We start from the raw sequence: 17965 nt of genomic DNA, 5'->3' as shown, positions 1-17965 counted from the left end.
CTCCGCTGCCGTCTGCAATAATTAGGTCACAGTGTGTGTGTCTGTGTGCGTCTGTGTGCGTCTTCAGTAGGTGTTACGAGGGAGATCTCTGCTCTTCTGTCCCACCAGGTTTAACAGGGACACAGATCTACACAAGTGCTGATGCTGGTGCATCAAATCCTGCAGGTTCAATGACTCCCTCGACCACCACACAGCAACATCAGCGAGAGCAGCAGAAGAACCTTTATTGCTGTTGGCCCAGAGAACCTCAGTTTATAAATGACACATTTACAAAAATGAACACATTTAAGACATCAAAACAAGATGAACACGATAACAAGTCAAGGTCTGAATAATGCATCCTTACTTGTTTCTAAACTATTTTTTATTGAGTTCTACTTAAATATTCTTAAATTGGATATTGATCATAATAGTTTTAATTGCACCATATCACAGGTTTCTTTTCATCTTCAGTTAATTGAGAAGAAAACATGGATTTTAATGTTGAATGTCAAATTCAGTTACTGGGATTCTGTTCAATCAAATGTGAAGTCAAAAGTAAGCTGCCAATGTAGTGACCTATTCACAGTGAATTCAATGACTTCTCCCAAAGATGCGTGCAGCATCGATACCTCCGGGGCTGAAAAGTCCTTTTTAAATGAAAACAAGTTGTTCCAGCTTAGTCCAACATTAGGGGAGCAAAGTTGTTAAATACACATTTGCATCTACTGTGACACATTTATTTCAACTTTTCAACAGAAAAAACTATTATTAAAAACATTTTCACTCCAACGATTCAGGAATGACCGCATTCACGACTTCACTGTAGGGTCCGAATCTTCCGTATACGTCTTTGCCCACCACAGCTACACACACCTTGTGTCCGGGTTTGTACTTGGCAATAAGCACACACATGGGCAGAGCGATGGCCTTCACCTCGTGGAGGATCTTCCAGTCCCAGAAGACACCAGAGCCTTTTACCTTTTCCAACGTCATGAGGATCCTGCAGAGATGAGCAGATTTGAGAACATGTTGAGCTTCAGCTGTAGCTGAGAGATTAGGTTTGTTTTCAAAGATTAAATGAAACCATTATGAAGTTTTTTTCAGCTCGAGATGAAACGATTGAAATAAAGTGCACTCGTTCAAATTCTCCTGACCCAGTCCTCAACTGTTCAGCTGAGGCATCTGGCAGATGTTGTCACCATCTGTCTGGACTCTAATGGCAACATTAGGATGCGAAACAGTCGGCCATGTTTCCTGGTTCACTGACGCCCATTGTTAACAACAGCTTAAGTCGCTCATCTTCCTTCTACTGAAACGTTCACATGCATCCGTTTCTTTTTGTTTACAGTTAAATACTATTAACCTTTTGATATGTCTTTTTTATGTGTTCTTAATCAAAATTATTTAATTGTCTTTATTTTATCATATTTGATATCACATTTATTTTATAATTGTGCTTCCATAGCTATTGTTATATATCAAACCTATATATAATACAACAAATCAGCAGTTCAGGAGGTCGGATTTTCATTCTAATGCTCACCTGTACGAGTCCATAGGTGGCATTTCCTGCTCGACATCGTCCACCTTCCACAGCACAGACAGCCGGGCAGGCTGCCTGATCAGAGCCAGCTGGACACTCACTTGTGGTGGAATGTTGTAATGAAGGGCCTCCGCGTTGATGACGGAGGGAAACGGCGTCACGGGAAGCGGCGGGTAAACGCAGTCCTTTGTTTGAACAAGATCATTAGTGGCAGTTTCATGCGAGGCTTTTGTGGAAGATTACAAATCTACCTCCTTGGAGCTTATAGACTTGATACTCGGCAGATCCAAACCCTTCTCCACCGGCTCAGTTTTCGGCTTTATCAACTGCATATCCGACTCAACCTTGATTGGTTTATCTGTACCATTGACTGGAGATGGGCACTCGTCTGATGACGTTAGCCTGGGTTGTTTCTGTATGACAAAGATTTAGTGGTCAAGTTGCTTAAAAGTCAAAAAGTAAGAGTATTTCACTCACCGCTACTTGTGTATCTGCCACCAAAGCTGATTAGGAAGAAAAAAGACCTCAAGTTACTAATGAGGTATGAGAGGATAAAAACACAAATCTCAAAGAACATTTAAGTGTTCAAAACCTTCATTCTCCTCACGCATCCTTTTTAATGAATCTTTGCTGCTTTCCTGCGAAGAAAAGTATCGGGTTAGGAATGTGACTTAGAGCTGAAAATTAAATCAAAAGAAAAGTAGTTCAGATGTGGTCTCAAGTCACACCAAATTGGATTTGTTAAATACAGGATGAACGTTCTCTTGTATGTCAAATTTCTCTCTGCAACAAAAACGGTTTTGGTTGCATCTTTTATACGCCATCTCAATTTATTCATTACACAATAAAACATGACGTGTCATTTAGAGACATTCCCCTTCATTCACTTTTCAGCACAAGCTGAGCAAAAAATGTAACCATGTTTATATTTGTGGTTAAGTAAACACACTCTAGTAAATCAGTAAGTCATTTTTTTCTTTTTTAATTCAAGACCAACTTCACAAAGTTCTCCTGTGAATTTTGTCATGAAATTCAAAATAACCTTTTTAATTGTTTATTATTTTTTTTAATACTAGGAGTTACTTCTCTGTTTGACCTTAGTAAAATTAATAATAATAATTCATTTTATTTACTTAAATTCATTCCATTTATTAGTTTAATCTTATAATGACTGTGATATATTATAAAGTGTTCATGTTGACTTGTGTAATATATCTAATGCTCTCCTTCCATTACCATTTTCATTCATTTCACATTCAGAGCATATCCTATATACTATATTGTTGTTGTGTTCTAGGACACATCATTTACCATCTCTGAGAGCTGACTAGAATACACTCTGCTCACCATTGCTTGAAAGATGTCACTAAACAGAGTCACAACTGAACTGCCATCGCCTGCAAAAAGAAGAAAATAAATCAAATGAATTCACTTCAGTTGGCACACGATGCAAGTCATTCAACGCCACTGGTGCTTTTAATGCCAGCTAAAGTTAATTACCAAAAATACATGTGTTGTAAATAACATAATGCACAGTGTAATAACATTGTAAGTTTGTTTAATACATTATGTACTACTCTGCCCCACATTTTATCTTTGTATATTAATTACCTTTTTTAAAACAAATTATACAAACCGTTGTGATACCGTTCTGGTGTTATCATATCACAGGAAATCTACGCTCCAAAACTAAGCCAATTGGGCTGGTAAAAATGTCACTTGGGTCACAACAAAATAGATCATTATTTATGCCTGACGTAAGAGAATCTGCAGGTTATCCTGGATTTTTTTTAATTCAAAGTTGAAATGGCACCAGTCTCGTAGAATGACACATGTTATAGACAGCCAGCTTTGATCTTACCCTTTGATTCTGTTCGCTTGTTTTCGCTTTCTGCCCTGTTGTGTTGGATACAAAGTAAATTAGCATTAATGCATTTCAATTTTTGGTTTTAAAATGAGATTATATATCACATACCCAATCTCAATAACGCTGTCAGAGTCAGACTGCGTTGCATTCTGAAAAACATTTATATATTTAATTGTTTTACAGCGTCACTGTCAATGCAGCTAAAGATATCAAGTCAAGTTCAAAAAACCTCTTTTTCTTGCTTAACCATTGTTGCAATTGCAACATCCACTCTTCTTGTCAGCATGTTAACACGGGACTGAAGAAAACAAGAGCAACAAAAAGCAGGTGATCAGCAACATAAATGTGAAATAAAAGTAAATGATCACAAGATTTAATGACAATATTCCATTATTAAAATAATTATGGAACTTGTATGTACCTCTAGTTTCTTGATATGTCTGCCATAGTCAAAATCGCACTCCAGTTTCTTTATTACTTCAGACAAACGCTGGTTCTTGCTTTGACTACTTTTCAAGGCAACCTGGACCTCTTCCTGCACCAGTGACTGCAGCTGATGGGGAACAGAACACACAGGTTAAATGTTATGGATGATAATAAGCAACAACACATTGAGAAAAGAACCTTACCTGGGATTGAGAGAACTTTACTGTGCCTATGTGGCTCCCAGTCTTCGACACACGGTTCTCCATTCTTTAAAAAAACAGAAGTATTTCTTTGGTGACCTGGTCAATGTGATCAAGAAGACTTCCTTGTTATTAAGTGGAGAGATGTTTGCCAGGAAGTTTCGTTGGAAATCAAAGTTCTGATGGATTCAGACTGTTTGCTTGCAGGGATCTAGCTGCTAGCTAGACTGAATTAGCTTCGCATCTGGTGCTACCTTAAGCATCCTGAAACATCTAGAAAACTCAACAAGCCGTCAACATATCACAACACTAAGAAATAATGATCGGTGGAGAAATAAACGTTCACAGTTTTTATCATAAACGGTAAAGAAAGTCGTACTCACATTTTTATATTCCCTTGCTGTGTTGTTCGTGACGTCACTTCCTGAACCACTATCCTCCTTTAAACTTTGTATTAATTTTGTAAATTAAAAAAAAAGGTCAGTTAACATGACAAAATATTTATTGCATTAGGTAAGCCTAATACATACAAAATAAATAATTGTAAGACATTACTATTTAACAAATAAACTATTCGATAAAGTGAAGTAACATTTAATACAAACCATAAAAAATACATTACGGTTACAGATCTTTTTTGGTGTTTATTTTACAACTCATATGTGTGGTTGCGGTAAAGATGTTTACATCTCTTATATTTTATCGAACTTGCGTTAACATCTTCACTTGCAGTTCTTCCTCTGTACACTAGATGTCACCAGACAATAAATGAAACTTAACGTCCTAAAATACAGATAAATAACATTTTTAAGAGTCAAGTTAATACACACATTTATAGTTTGGATTGCCATCAGTAACAAGAATTGTAAAACTCAATACATGTTTATTTGTGTTATTTTTGTGATTTGACAATAACAAAGATGCTGTTCATTTGTTCCATCCAAAACAACGAATATCAACATCGTCACAGATTAAAACAAAGATGACGTAATATGAATCGTAAAGTATCGATACAATTAGGGATGTGTCTTTTATTCTCAATCTCTATACAAGAAGATTCATGGACAGACACAAACATGCATGCACTGTAAAGCACATTATCAGTGAATGCTGCACTCTTTAGTTCAACAACATTGAAATAACATTGATTATTAAGTTGTTTGATCTTGTTCAAGTATTATCTTTAGAAATGACGTGATCTTTCACTCCAGATCTCATCCTGATCACTATTCCGAACTTCTGGCCCAACCTTATATCAAAATAAACATGAACATGTGAACATGAGCAGATTTAGCTTAAGATTCATTCAAAAAATATCTGAAATGTATTTGCCAGCTGCTGTTGTTTGGCTTCATTAAAGACACATTATAGCATTACACAAGTATTTCAGTTAAACACCAGATCAGAGGTCAAAGGCTTATTGAATCAACAGAATCCGCACCAGAGAGACAAACTAGACACAACATTCTTCATAGACCTCAGTCGCATGACATTGACAATTTCAATAAATAGCTGTGGTCTGTTCTCAACAAAGCAAAAACAAAATACTTATTGCAGACAATATTACAAGTTTCATTCCCGAGGAAAATCACACGACATTGTTGTTCACCATCAGAACACAATGAAGTCCTACATTTGATAAATCAACTATGTATCACGACACATCCTACATCTTTACCTCTTGTTGTTTCTAATTTAAATAGTTTTAGCAATGGAATGATTGCCACCTGAACTACACTCACACAGCAAATATGTACAAAAGTTGACTATTTCTGACCTTCTTTAGCAGGTATCCAAAACAAAAAAAACTTCTACATAATTCATGACCAAAAATCGTCAAACGTAAAAAGTTTGGTTATTACACACTGACTATTTTACCCTCCAATATTTCTCTTTTAGAAACTTTTAACCTATTTTATATGCCTCATATTACATTTCCTCATTGTTTGCTTATCGCGATACTTCTGTTATATTCATGTATATTTTTTACTAGTCAAAGTAATTTGAGTTCCATCTCAAATAATTGTGTAATAGTTTTCACATATATTTTTTAGTTTTTTTATATTTTAAAATTGTACTCACTATATGTCCTGTCCACTCTTATTTACAGTAGTTTATTTTGATAATAAGGAATAGATTATTAATAAGATTTCATTCTGGATCTCAAGTCTTAATGTGTTTTATCCGGAAAGACAAGCCACCATCAGAAATCTGTATTCAGTGAAATGTAGTCTTTAGTGCAACCTGTTTCTGCAACTGAAATAATTGAGACAAAATGGTAGGAAAATTGTCGCCAATTTTCGGAAAACATATTTTTAGGGCCCTATTTGCGTTTCCTAAGCACCAGGTACATGAGGCCGCTCATGAAGGTCATTGGGAAGCTGACCCAGGCCAGGATGTACGAGGATCCGTAAGAACCTTCTTGCAAGCTGGTGACATGGAACGACTTGTTCTGAGCTGTGTAGATGGAGGCAGCGACCATCACGCACAGAGCTGTGAGCAAAGGAATGATGGGAGATTAGAGCGAATCAAAGATCATGATCAGTATACACTCAAGGAAATGTCCCATATTGTGTGTGTGTGTGTGTCTAACTCACAGGCAAACAGCTGAATGATGGCAGCAAAAATGAATCTCTCTCCTTGTTTGATTCTGAAAAGCTGCAGGATGAAGACGAAGAAGCTGATGACACACAATATGGTCGAGAGAATCATGGTAGCCTGGACTGCTTGTAGATATGCTGTGGGGAGACAGAAAGGTGTCAAAACAACAAAAACATTACCTCATATTTTTTATTAATCTTCTTGTCCAGGGGCCACATGTTCAGCTGTGTATATATGCAGCCCATGTCACGAAAAAATAGAAAATAAATAAAATAAAATAAATAAATAATAAAATAAAATAAATAAAAAATAAAAATCTTTATGTTCTTCTTATTATTTTATTTTGTATGTATTTTTTTTTTTTTTTTTTGTTTATGAAAATTGCTGGCTACTGGAAAAAAACAATAAAGTTTTACCTACCTACCTACCTGCCTAAAAATATTTGATCGTGTATAAATATTTCTAATAGTAAATAAAAATGTTGAATCTATACTAGTATATTATAATAGATTTCTTATTAAATTATTACCAGTTAAACCTTAACTCGAACTATTTTAGGACTAAGTTAAAAAAAAGAAGAAAGAAAATCTAAAACATCTTTTGGTAGTCAATCATTTATCCACATTTCTTGAATGAGATATATTTAAATAAAATGAACCTTGCATTTATGATGTTATAGTATAATAGCACTTGTTGATCCCTTGCCTATCAACTTTTATTTCCTGATTACTTCTCACTCTGCTTCTCTATCACATTTGCTTCATATGTCTTCAGGGGTGATTTAGAGTTTTTGCCATCGCCGCCCCTACCCTCTGGAGCTCCCTTCCCCCGGCAATCCATAACGCTGCTACACTACCATCCTTTAAAAATCACCTCAAATATCACATTCAATATTACCTACAACACCTGATGAATCATAGTCCAACCTCCCCCATTCTTTTTCCCTTTCTTCTTCTCCAGGTTTTGGTCTTGTCGTGCGTTTCTTAGTATCTCTTCCTGTTTGTGTGTAATCTTCATACTTGGTTTATGTAAAGCATCGTTGTGTACTTTTGCTATAGAAAACCTACAGTATTTATTGTTATTATTATTATTATTATTATTAAGATTGTTGTGCATTTAAATGATTCTTTTATTAATTTTCAGTCAACATTTCATCTCTTGACTTGAAGACCACCTTCAATTCATTGTCAGCCTCGCTGGGGGCTGGAGTCCCAGCTACCTAGGGCTCACGGGAGAAGCGAGCTCACCTGCATCAGCAGAGTGACTGTTTGCTATTGGGTAGCAGGTGGAGTTGCAGGAGTACCACAGGTCAGAGTAGATGAGTTCTCGTCCAGTCGTTGACACAACCCACCAGGCCTTCATCAGAGAGGAACATAAAGATTGTTTAAAAACATTTCTTAATGATGCTCAAATGTACTCACATTATGGATGGTGGCGACGAAGAGCAGGACAGCAGCAGCCAGGTGGAAGAGCAGGATGAAGGCGAGGATGATCAGCATGACTGCTCCGATGTCAACTTGTTAGCTACGTTGGCAGAATGTGACACCTGGATTTGTTTTAGACTGAATCTGCCTAGAACAAAAACAAAAATAGTATATGACATTAATCTTACTTTAGCATAAGACAATATCATGATTGTTATTAGCTAACAAAATCATATGCAGGTCAAGTCATTGTTCCATTTATCTTTTTCTTATCTGTTTCATTCACTTCCCTGGAAATCCATCATTTCTTTCTTTATTAGATATTAGCATCGCAATTTCAGCAGAACAGTGAGAAAATGTGCTTTCTCTCTCTCCAGATCTCTACAGATCTTGAAACTGACTGCAGTTTTATACATACATAGCACAACTAACAAACATCGCAAACACACACACACATCTACACGAAGCACAGCAGATTGTGCTAAAACAGCTGCACAGTAAATGCAGCAGGGAGCCTTGTTTTCGCAAACTCATGTGGTTTTGGGGGTGTCTCTGGAGAGGACCCCGCTGTCTGTAGTAGGGGGAAGTTAAGAATCACATGGGTCATAAAGTTTTGATCATGAGGCGGGGGTTCCAGGGGCTGGAATGTAAACAGCAACTACTATTTGAACGCCAGTGTGCACTCTGAAAATAATGTAATCGACATTAAAGAAATATGTAGATTGTTACACAATACTACAGTGGAACAGTTGAAAAAAAGTTTAGGAATGGCCAAACACACACATACTATATTTCATAACACTGTAGACACAAATAGAACAACTTCCTCATTATATGCGCGCATTCAAAAATTTAAAAAAATAATCATGGACCAATCATGTCACAGAATTTTCTTTTTTTTTCACTGACTGAAACATAACAAGTGGGTTGGCCCCAGGTAGCTGGGACAAACTGCCATCCTAATGTGAGGAAAAAGTGGACAAAAATAGTTGTGATAACAGTTAAAAAGATATTCTTCCCTCAGATTTTCAAACTAAACTTTATTTCAAACCACCTACAGTAAACCAGGTTTTAGACTTCAGGAACACACGATAAAATGCTCTTTGAAAAACTTGTTTGCATTTTTAACTAGGTGGGTTCATTTATATTGCTTAATTTGTATGATTTCTTATTTAATTATTTTATTCTGTACTGACCCCACCAAAAAATAATATTTTGTGTTTTCAACACTGGCTATAAAAAGTTCTGATTCCGAACCTGAGCCAAACAGACACACTATTTATGACCAAATAAGAAAGACGTGTAGGGCATTTTCAGACAAGTCTCCAGTGTTATTACAGATATTAAATCATAATGTATGTGTCTGTGTGTGTGAACCAGTTCCCTTTCCTAATAGAAAATGCTGACACTTAATGTCCTTTTTGACCCTTTTCTTTTTACACAAAGCCAGAGACTTAACTGGGCCTCAGTCCTCTGTCTCCCTACACTCACAGCCAGTCTCGTTCTATGGAAAAACTCATCAGGAAAGAGAAAAGGCAGGAAATCTTTGGAGACCTTTGGCCCTTTTGAACAAGCATAAACAGCTGAAGTTACAAAAAGTTCCGTTCTTCCTGAAGAATTGCATTATTCCAAATAAAGTCAAACTTCAACTGTTGTTGAATGAGCCCGCTGGAAATTGTGTCTCAAGTTAGTTCGCTTTAAATGATGACGAGTTTAACACCAGGAAGAAAGTCAACATCCAGAAAGTGAGTCAATGCCTTGTGTGTGTGATGATAGAAGGTCAGTGTACACAACAACAATAGCGAGCGCTAAGGCGTATTTTTAGAGGAAACACAAAAGGCATATCTTCCCCGGAGCAAAGCCAGCGACCAAACAAAGCTCTGTTTAGGGAAGAGCGCCACAGATACTACACATAGTGTGTCCTTGTACGTGTTTTCAGGAATCCAGTGTCCATATGTTTTTCAAGATATTGCCACTGAAACACATTGACTAGATGGTTTCTGTTGATGAGCTACAAATAAGTCCTTCAGTAATATTGCTGATGAATGTCTTCTTATTGTCTCTTATCACAAACATCAGACACTCCAAATGGCAGAGATCCAGAATACCTTTACCAATTACCTTGTTTGAAAGAAAATACAATCAAAATTGACGAAATACTCTTTATGATTCAAGAATTGTGCTGACCTATAAGTTTATAAGACCTCAGTGGTTCACAGAATCTCAACCTGAAGTTGTAACCACTGGGCCACTGAAAGCTGTGCCTCACCATCGTCTTCTTAAGACACTTTTATTCGTGAAGGCTTTTCCTTGATCTTCTGAGACTCCTGTGTTGTTCTCGGTGTTATCTTGATCTTTTAAGTATATCTTTTATTGAGTTTTGTTGAGATTGTTTAAGCACTTTGTGAACCTAGTCTAGAAAAGCGCTCTACAAATGAGTTTACTTACTTACTTACTTATCATTCAAGAGTCTAATGACCTCAAACAATGTAGAACCAACAATACCAGTGCATCTCGTCAATATGGTCACATGAGAGTTTACTTTAAAGATTTGATCGTATGTAGGTCAAACTGGTTCTTGCCTTTCAGGGCTATGATCAACATTTCCAATCAAATTGAACTGAAATCTGATCTCTGTTTTTCCAGTAAGTTTGCAGACAGAGACGTAGGCATTAAAGGAATATTTGGAAAAGTGCTGGTGAGACTGGATGTTAACAAGCAAACGGGTTTTTGGTTTAATGGCTGGATGAAAGACATTAAGTCTTTAAACTTATGTGCAGAACATTTGGAAGCCAGAATGAAATGCGTATTTAAAGGATTAGTTTGCCCAAAATTCAAAGTTCACTAATTGTCTACATACACTTATGTGTGTTTTCCTTCTGTGTAGCATGTTTTTATGTTTATAGATTCTACTTCAAACAAGCTTAGAATATACAGTATACTTGTTTAATTTTGGGGGTAACAATTTCTAATTTTGAAGCTTCAATACAAGATGTACATTACAGATGAGCAGTATGACAGTATTTGGAAGTTTTTAAATGGAAGAAGAAAAGTGAGCACTGTTCACTAACGTCATATGGACTTAAATTTTTACCCATAACTCTAAAAAAGAACAGATTATATTCCTGACCCTAAATTGACATAACGGTGAGTAGAAAATTGAATTTTGGGTAAAGGGTAGGGTTAGGGATTATAACTTTAGGAAAAGATTTTGCCCTTTTGTGAAGACGCTCTGTTCACTTCACATTATACAACTTTTTTAAAAAACCTTCCACTGGTCTTCAACAGCTGTGACAAGAACCGTCACCAACTGATGCTCATGTGATGATTTACACTGAGAAAACGAACGAAGAAATCATGTTTCAGTCTAACACTCATTGATCTTCCTTTGGCCTGTGTGTCTAGAAACATAGTCAGCTGAATTATAAGATTTATCTAACTTTGAAATTGAAATCCATGCAATTGTTCGATCCCCGAATAAGGGGACGGACAAACACAAGGTACACTTTGACAAACAAGACCTCGTATAGGTCGCTAATCCAATGGAAAGTCACCAATAACACCACAGAAAATCATGAACACCTTGCTGCGCCAACATCTATATGAAAAATAACAAAAAAAATATACAGTAATAGCATGATATTGATTAGGCAGTATCAAAGGCAGATTGCCAGTTAGTGCAGCTGTTTTAGGACACTGCAAGCTTCACCGATAATGTAGTTAAAATGTAAAAGAGCGATCAGGACGACCTCTTATGAACCTACAAATTCTTTCACAATTAAAGCATGGACACATGAAAGAAAAGATAAAAACGAGTTAAAACTTTTCTCCATTTTGTTGTGTCCTTAAAACAACATTTTTGTGTTAACATAATTATACAATTGCCTAGTTAGTCAATTAGAAGGGGTGTGTGTGTATTCCAGAATGTGTGTCCTTACACACATTCCAACAATGGCAGGCAGGAGTAATGGCACACACATGATGATGCCATGGAAACGTAGGAAGCTTCTATTTGAATCTTGACTCAGCTGCACCAAAATTTACTTTTCATCACTCTGTTCTCATTCTTTCCCACGTTTACCATGTTCTTCCTATTGTTGGTACCAACAGTGGTCTTCACACTTCAACTGTTCAAGATTTACACACAGAAAAATATTTTTAAAATGGTGAAGATGTACTAGGTGAGGTTATTACCTCTGCCAAGGAGATAATTTTGCTGAAAACTTTTCTGAAATACCATCTCGATCTCTTGATAGATGTGTCTCGTGCAAGTGAGTCCTGAACACTATTGGCTACTGTTGTACCATTGAACTCACTGTTTTGAAATGTCATTCATTCTTACGCTGATTCCCTTATCAGGGTCTAGAAGGCTGGAGCCTATCCCGGATTTATTTCAAATAAAGTGCAATAACCTTTTTTAAAAGGGTTCGTTCTTACATACTGTAATTATCTTCAAGAAATAAAAGTGCAACAGTGTGCAGCCAGCGGTAAGATAACACTATCTGAATATGAAAAAGTGATCTGAGTGGTGCTTTTAAACACTTCTTTTTCACTCCTGATGTGTGTGTTGTGCAAGGATATGATCTAAACAGTGACGTTTTCAGCCTATTTTAGGTGGTTCCTCTTTTAAGGACAACTAACTATCTACAATCTTGTTCACCATAACAACGCCCACCGTGCTGTGATTGGCTAATCTTTAAGGTTTGTCACCACGCTTCATCAATCCTGGAAGTCTTCACCTCCCAAGATCTTGTTGTATAAACAAAGCGGGGTGTGATTACAGCTGGCTGGGGGGGGAGGGATTACATAAAAATGGACTCCGCTCTCATAACCTCTCGTTCATCAAGATTTCAGACAGGGGTTGGAACTTTATAAAGTAATAACTTCAAAACACGAACTTTATTAATTCCTGAATAACAATAGTGTTTACTTCATTCAACGCAACACAGTAACATGACCAATAGGCAGCTTGAAAGTCATTTGAACACAGACTTACTCGCTAAGTTAATTCAACTCCTGATTTTGCAGGAATTCAATAGTCGGAATTTCCGACACGTGGAGCTCCAATTAAATTTTCCTCCTCTCTACTGGAAATACAATGACCCCAATCACAAATGGAATGCACCATTTCCACTAAACCCACGCTCACTGTGGCAGCAAAAAAAGTTTAGGATCATCCTTATTCAAATTACTACATTTGTTAAATGTCCTTTTAGTAGATGCCATCATGTGTTTATTTTAAAAATAAATGTAACTGTTGGTTAAAGGTGTTAATGAGGATAAAGTTTTAAAGTATGTTTGCATAGTCAAAATAGTGTATTTAGATTATTGATGTTGGAGGCGCTCCACCTGAAAGTTAGAACTGCAAATATTTTCATTTCCTAAAATAAAAAATGAAGTTTTGTTTAACTTCTCTCTCAACGTAGTAATTCACGGCAGTCAGTCCGACACCCGACAACGCCCCTTTCAATTCTAACGTCTATAAATGTGGAGCCACTGGCACACTAGAAGTTACGATGCGAGTAAAAATAACCGAGCGGACTGTAAACAGAACCAGGACCAGCATGCAGGCAATACACCTTGTTTTCTTTCAGTAGGTTTTAGACATTCATCGTGTAAAAAATAACCAGTTAAAGTGTGTAGAAACCATCGTGAGATATTAAGAAATGAAGATGAAAACACAAATGATAACAGAAGTTACTTACACTGAAGGAGAAGTGATGTTGGGGCTGAAGATGAAAACGCTTCTTTAAAACAGTTAGAGAAGCGAGGACAGATGAGCTCGAACAAACGTGACACTCGCGCAGCTGGAAATCCTCGTCTTCCTAAAAAAAAAAAAGAAAGAAGTTGGACATTGCGCGCCGCCCGGTCTGCTCTCGTGAACGCGCGTGGAAAGGTGGGGCTGGTGGGCGTGGCTTGGGAAGGAATCAGGCGTGTGTGGGGAATTCACTTGTTGATTCAGCAGTGGACAGTGTTAGAATAAGACAGAGTAGTCCGCCTATTTGAAACGTATGAGTGGGGGGGGGGGTCGTTTTGAAACGTTTCTCCAAATAAATAATAATTTTATTTAACTTTGATTGCAGCCGTCACTGTTATAACTGCCAAATAAACAATGAATACACATGAAATGTAACTTGAATTTATGATTCTTTCTTCATTTTGGCATTTTAACTCTAGCATCACTGAGGCACATCGGTAATATTTCCCCAGAGGGATGGAAATACTATTCTTTTGTGTGCGCTGAGCGTCAACAAACAAACCATGCAAACATTAAAATGAAGGATTTAATGAGACTTGGAAGCAGCAGTTACTGTTCTAAAAATATGTGAAGGAAGTATGAACTATTAGTCGAATAAATGGCTCTATAGAGATGATAACCTGTTAATGTTTAACCTTCTCCAACTGTCCTGCATCATCCCCTCATTCTAGCCGACAACCCTGGCAGCTGCAGTCTGTGGGCTCAAGGAAATGTAAAGAATGATGTGATGTGTAAAAAACCTTGACAATGCCCCGTTCACTACCTCGTGCCTAGACTAACTGACTTGTTATGTCTCCACCAAAGCGTCACGGCAGAATCCTAGAACATTACTCGTGTATTTAAGCCAACCAGACACATTCCCTGAATTATTTAGCATATATATATGTATAAATATATATATACACTTATTTATTTATTGTTTATTTATTTGAGAATGTGTTTCTTTGTCATTCATATGAATAATTGAATTTTGTTTTGATATAGAAGTCACTCAAAAAAAAAATTGAAGTTATTTCCTAAATAACTTTTATCTTCTTAATTCGGATTACCTTTTTCAACTGCGTCTTCACGTAGAACACTGTAATTCTGTGTACATATTGCACGTCATGCGAGTTTGTTTAATGTTTGTTCATTGAGTAAATATTATATTGCTATATTGGCTGTATTCAAAGATGCTATATTAAATATTCAAGAGTTCCACTACGTGTTCATTATCATAGAAAAACAGAAAATGCTGTTTTCATCCCCAGTTTGTGTCAGGATGAGTAAAACCTATATTAAGTTGTTTTGAAGAAAGGTGGGTTGTCAAACAATGTGTGGACCCAGTTGAGTAAGACTCAAATTTCTATTCAAATCAAAGGGACAAAGGTTAGTCAAACATAAAGTGTGCATTACCATTAATGAGTGGTGCTGACAAGGGTGTGTAAAGCTTCTTGACTGATTGAGTTTAAACTCTGAACAGGACTTCGAGTTGAGCTTATCATCACCACAAACCATCGGTGCCTTGAAATAACTGGGTAAACTGTGCAATTACGATGTCATCAAGATATTTTGGACTTTTATGTGACTATTATATTATATTATATTCTACATGTTTGTGCCTTGTTGTTTGTCTTCCACAAACATCAAGGCAGATAAAAAGTATAACATGTAAGTAAGTAAGTAAGGTAAGGTAAAACTTTATTGATCCCTCAGGAGGTCTCCTTGGAGAAATTGTTTGACAATCAAGTGAATCAAGTGAGTCAATTATATTTGAAGAGCGCTTAAACCATCATTACAATTCCCAATAAAATAAATACTTAAAAGATCAAGATAACACCGAGAACAGCACAGGAGTCTCAGAATCAAGGAAAAGCCTGCACCAATAAAAGTGTCTTAAGATGTTTCTTGAAGGAGTCAGTAGATCCATCAAGCGCAGAGGGAGAGTGTTAGGAGAATTAGTGAAGTTCTCGAAGATCGTTCCAAAGCTTAGGAGCAACAGCCTGGAAGGATTTCTCTCCTCTGGTCCTTAACTGTGTGCGAGGAACCATCAGTAGATTCTGATCCGCAGACCTAAGAGCCTGAGCTGGGGTGTAAGGCTGGATCAGATTACTGTATCAATGTAAGGAGGAGCCTGACCATGAATAGCTCTGAAAGTAAGAACCAGAATTTTAAAGTTGATCCTGAAAGAAACTGGCATCCTGTTAAGGATTTAAGGAGGAGAAATGTGAGTTCTTCTACTAGAGTGGGTCAGAATTCTCGCTGCAGAGTTTTGTATCAACTGCAGGCGAGACAGATCCTTCTTGTTAAGACATGAAAACAAACTGTTACAATACTCCAGACGAGAAGAAACAAACGCATGGATTACAAGCTCCAGATCATGTTGTGACAACATTTTCCTAAGTTTAGAGATTTTTCTCAGTTGAAGGAAACAGTTTCTGGTCAGTTTTCTGCAGTGTTGAACAAGAGACATGTCAGGTTTCTCAGGCTCAGTTTGACAGACTGACCTAAGTCACCCAAGTACTGACTCAACCCTGGAACCTTATCATCAGGAGCAATAACCAGAGTTTCAGTTTTGTCCACATTTAGCTGCAAAGTGTTTTTACTCAGCCATTGTTTGATTTCTAGCAAACAATTGACTAAGCTGCTCACTATATTAAAAATAAAAATCATGGTGTCATAGATGAGATTATTATGCCTAGGACGTTATGTGATTTGTTTGACCATCTGTTAGTAGAATAACGAAAACATATAATGAAACTTTAGGACGTTTTGAATATAAAACATAGAGCTATGTTCACATTTTTGGGGTGTTGTGTCATTCCATTTGGATTCAGGTTTTGTCATAACCTAGTATGGATTTGAAGTGCTGCTAAAAAACATTCAATAGCTGGCTCTATTATATGAAGAATACATCTAATATTTAAAAAAAAAAATACTCCATCCAATTCTCCATCAAGCTGCACCTATTGCTTGTCTTAAGAAACACAATTAGTAAATCATAGATAACGTTTTTAAATAAAGTTATCTAAAAATTAGCCCAGCAGATGTATGCACACTCTCGATAATTGATGCAACAGTTCTCTGTAGATTGACGAGAAAACATGTGATCAGATTATTACCTCATCAATACCTATGTGGAACAAATGCCAAGAAGTGCTGGGAGGCCTTCACCCCAGGCCTGAAGTTTAATGTCTGTTTTCTGTCTACAACATTTAAATAGGTAGATAATTCATGACAACTTAAGGATTTCAGGCAAATTGCAGGTAAAATGAAGTGAAACTGTCTTCACAAGACTGTTTTATGCACAATGTTGAAGCAAAGTTGGACATTAGTATGAACAAAAGTTTTCTTCTTCAGTTTGAGCAAACATGACTGTGCGACATTAGAAATGAGTTTTGTTAACACATACAGATACACACAGAAATAATGTTTGTAGAACAACAACTGTGTTTTATGTCAACAAGGAATGGATGGATTCTGTCTGTTCCACCAGCCAATGTCTTTCTTGGACACATACAGCAAACTTAAGAACACAATTGATTCTTCTTGAATATGCAACACAAGAATTCATAGAAAAATGAATGAATGCATCAGGTTTGACATTGACGCAATGTTGACCTTAAGCAAAATGAAGCAGCCTGTTTGAGGGTTGTTGAAACAGACGCAAAATGACCCACTCCTGTTTGTTTAAGCAACAAAAAATCCCACCATTCTATCACCTTCGGGCCAAGTCACACCTCATTTCTGCCAAACTGTTCTACAACTGGTTTAACCTCTCTGCCAGGTATCAAATGTCCACCTAGTAGGTGAGAAGAGTAAAAATGACTCAAGAGCACACGATGAATGTCACTACATCTCAAAGCATAAACATATTGTTTACATGCTGTTATTGAATATAAATCAAATAAACGTGAACAATTACACCCAATAAATTTTATTCCCGGTTATGTTTCAATTCAATTTTATTGAATTTTTTTCGGATTAAATGACGCCATATTACAAAAAAAAGGCAAATAACGTGACATGACAATAAGCAATTGAAGCGAGGAAAAACCTCCATTTGTCAGGCACAAACCTTGAGCAGAACCAGCCTCCTGCTGTGACTGGCTGGGAGGTTGAAGAGAGAAAGGGGAGAAAGACAGAGAAAGAGAAAAAAGGCAGAAGAATAAACTTAAATGAATC

General features: G+C 36.8%; 2 protein-coding genes across 4 annotated transcripts; both read right to left on the bottom strand.

Moving 5' to 3' along the window:
• Positions 1 to 204: 204 nt before the first annotated feature.
• On the bottom strand, positions 205 to 4431 carry atf7ip2 (activating transcription factor 7 interacting protein 2). 2 transcript variants are annotated; one of them, XM_087809187.1, is made up of 12 exons: positions 4402 to 4431; positions 4022 to 4085; positions 3814 to 3945; positions 3622 to 3690; positions 3501 to 3541; positions 3387 to 3421; positions 2873 to 2922; positions 2118 to 2163; positions 2003 to 2028; positions 1777 to 1938; positions 1526 to 1710; positions 205 to 982 (listed from the first exon to the last, which is right to left on the bottom strand). In XM_087809187.1, the coding sequence occupies exons 2-12, from the start codon at positions 4082 to 4084 to the stop codon at positions 763 to 765; spliced, it is 1029 nt and encodes a 342-aa protein (XP_087665313.1). In that variant the 5' UTR covers position 4085; positions 4402 to 4431; the 3' UTR covers positions 205 to 762. The 2 variants fall into 2 exon arrangements, with proteins under 2 accessions (XP_087665313.1, XP_087665314.1); XM_087809188.1 differs by lacking the exon at positions 4402 to 4431 and having other exon boundaries at positions 4022 to 4383.
• Positions 4432 to 4881: 450 nt separating this feature from the next.
• emp2 (epithelial membrane protein 2) lies at positions 4882 to 13893 on the bottom strand. Of its 2 annotated transcripts, none has more exons than XM_087809055.1 (5): positions 13749 to 13893; positions 8041 to 8191; positions 7867 to 7975; positions 6616 to 6756; positions 4882 to 6511 (listed from the first exon to the last, which is right to left on the bottom strand). In XM_087809055.1, the coding sequence occupies exons 2-5, from the start codon at positions 8116 to 8118 to the stop codon at positions 6342 to 6344; spliced, it is 498 nt and encodes a 165-aa protein (XP_087665181.1). In that variant the 5' UTR covers positions 8119 to 8191; positions 13749 to 13893; the 3' UTR covers positions 4882 to 6341. The 2 variants fall into 2 exon arrangements, with proteins under 2 accessions (XP_087665181.1, XP_087665182.1); XM_087809056.1 differs by having other exon boundaries at positions 8041 to 8187; positions 13749 to 13869.
• Positions 13894 to 17965: the final 4072 nt, after the last annotated feature.

The sequence above is a fragment of the Callionymus lyra genome, chromosome 15 (genome assembly GCF_982586985.1).
Source record: "Callionymus lyra chromosome 15, fCalLyr1.hap1.1, whole genome shotgun sequence".
Taxonomy (NCBI): Eukaryota; Metazoa; Chordata; class Actinopteri; order Syngnathiformes; family Callionymidae; genus Callionymus; species Callionymus lyra.
This window is presented reverse-complemented; position numbering and strand designations above follow the sequence as displayed.

Bases quoted from the DNA above. Each gene is read 5' to 3' on its own strand.
- atf7ip2 (XM_087809187.1), bottom strand. From the start codon at position 4,084: ATGGAGAACCGTGTGTCGAAGACTGGGAGCCACATAGGCACAGTAAAG. The intron at 3,422-3,500 runs GTATGTGATATA...CCAACACAACAG, and splicing joins GACAGCGTTATTGAGATTGG to GGCAGAAAGCGAAAACAAGC. The intron at 983-1,525 runs GTGAGCATTAGA...TCATCTCTGCAG, and splicing joins CCACCTATGGACTCGTACAG to GATCCTCATGACGTTGGAAA.
- emp2 (XM_087809055.1), bottom strand. From the start codon at position 8,118: ATGCTGATCATCCTCGCCTTCATCCTGCTCTTCCACCTGGCTGCTGCT. The intron at 7,976-8,040 runs GTGAGTACATTT...TCTCTGATGAAG, and splicing joins TCGTCGCCACCATCCATAAT to GCCTGGTGGGTTGTGTCAAC. The intron at 6,757-7,866 runs GTGAGCTCGCTT...GTCTCCCCACAG, and splicing joins CAGTCACTCTGCTGATGCAG to CATATCTACAAGCAGTCCAG.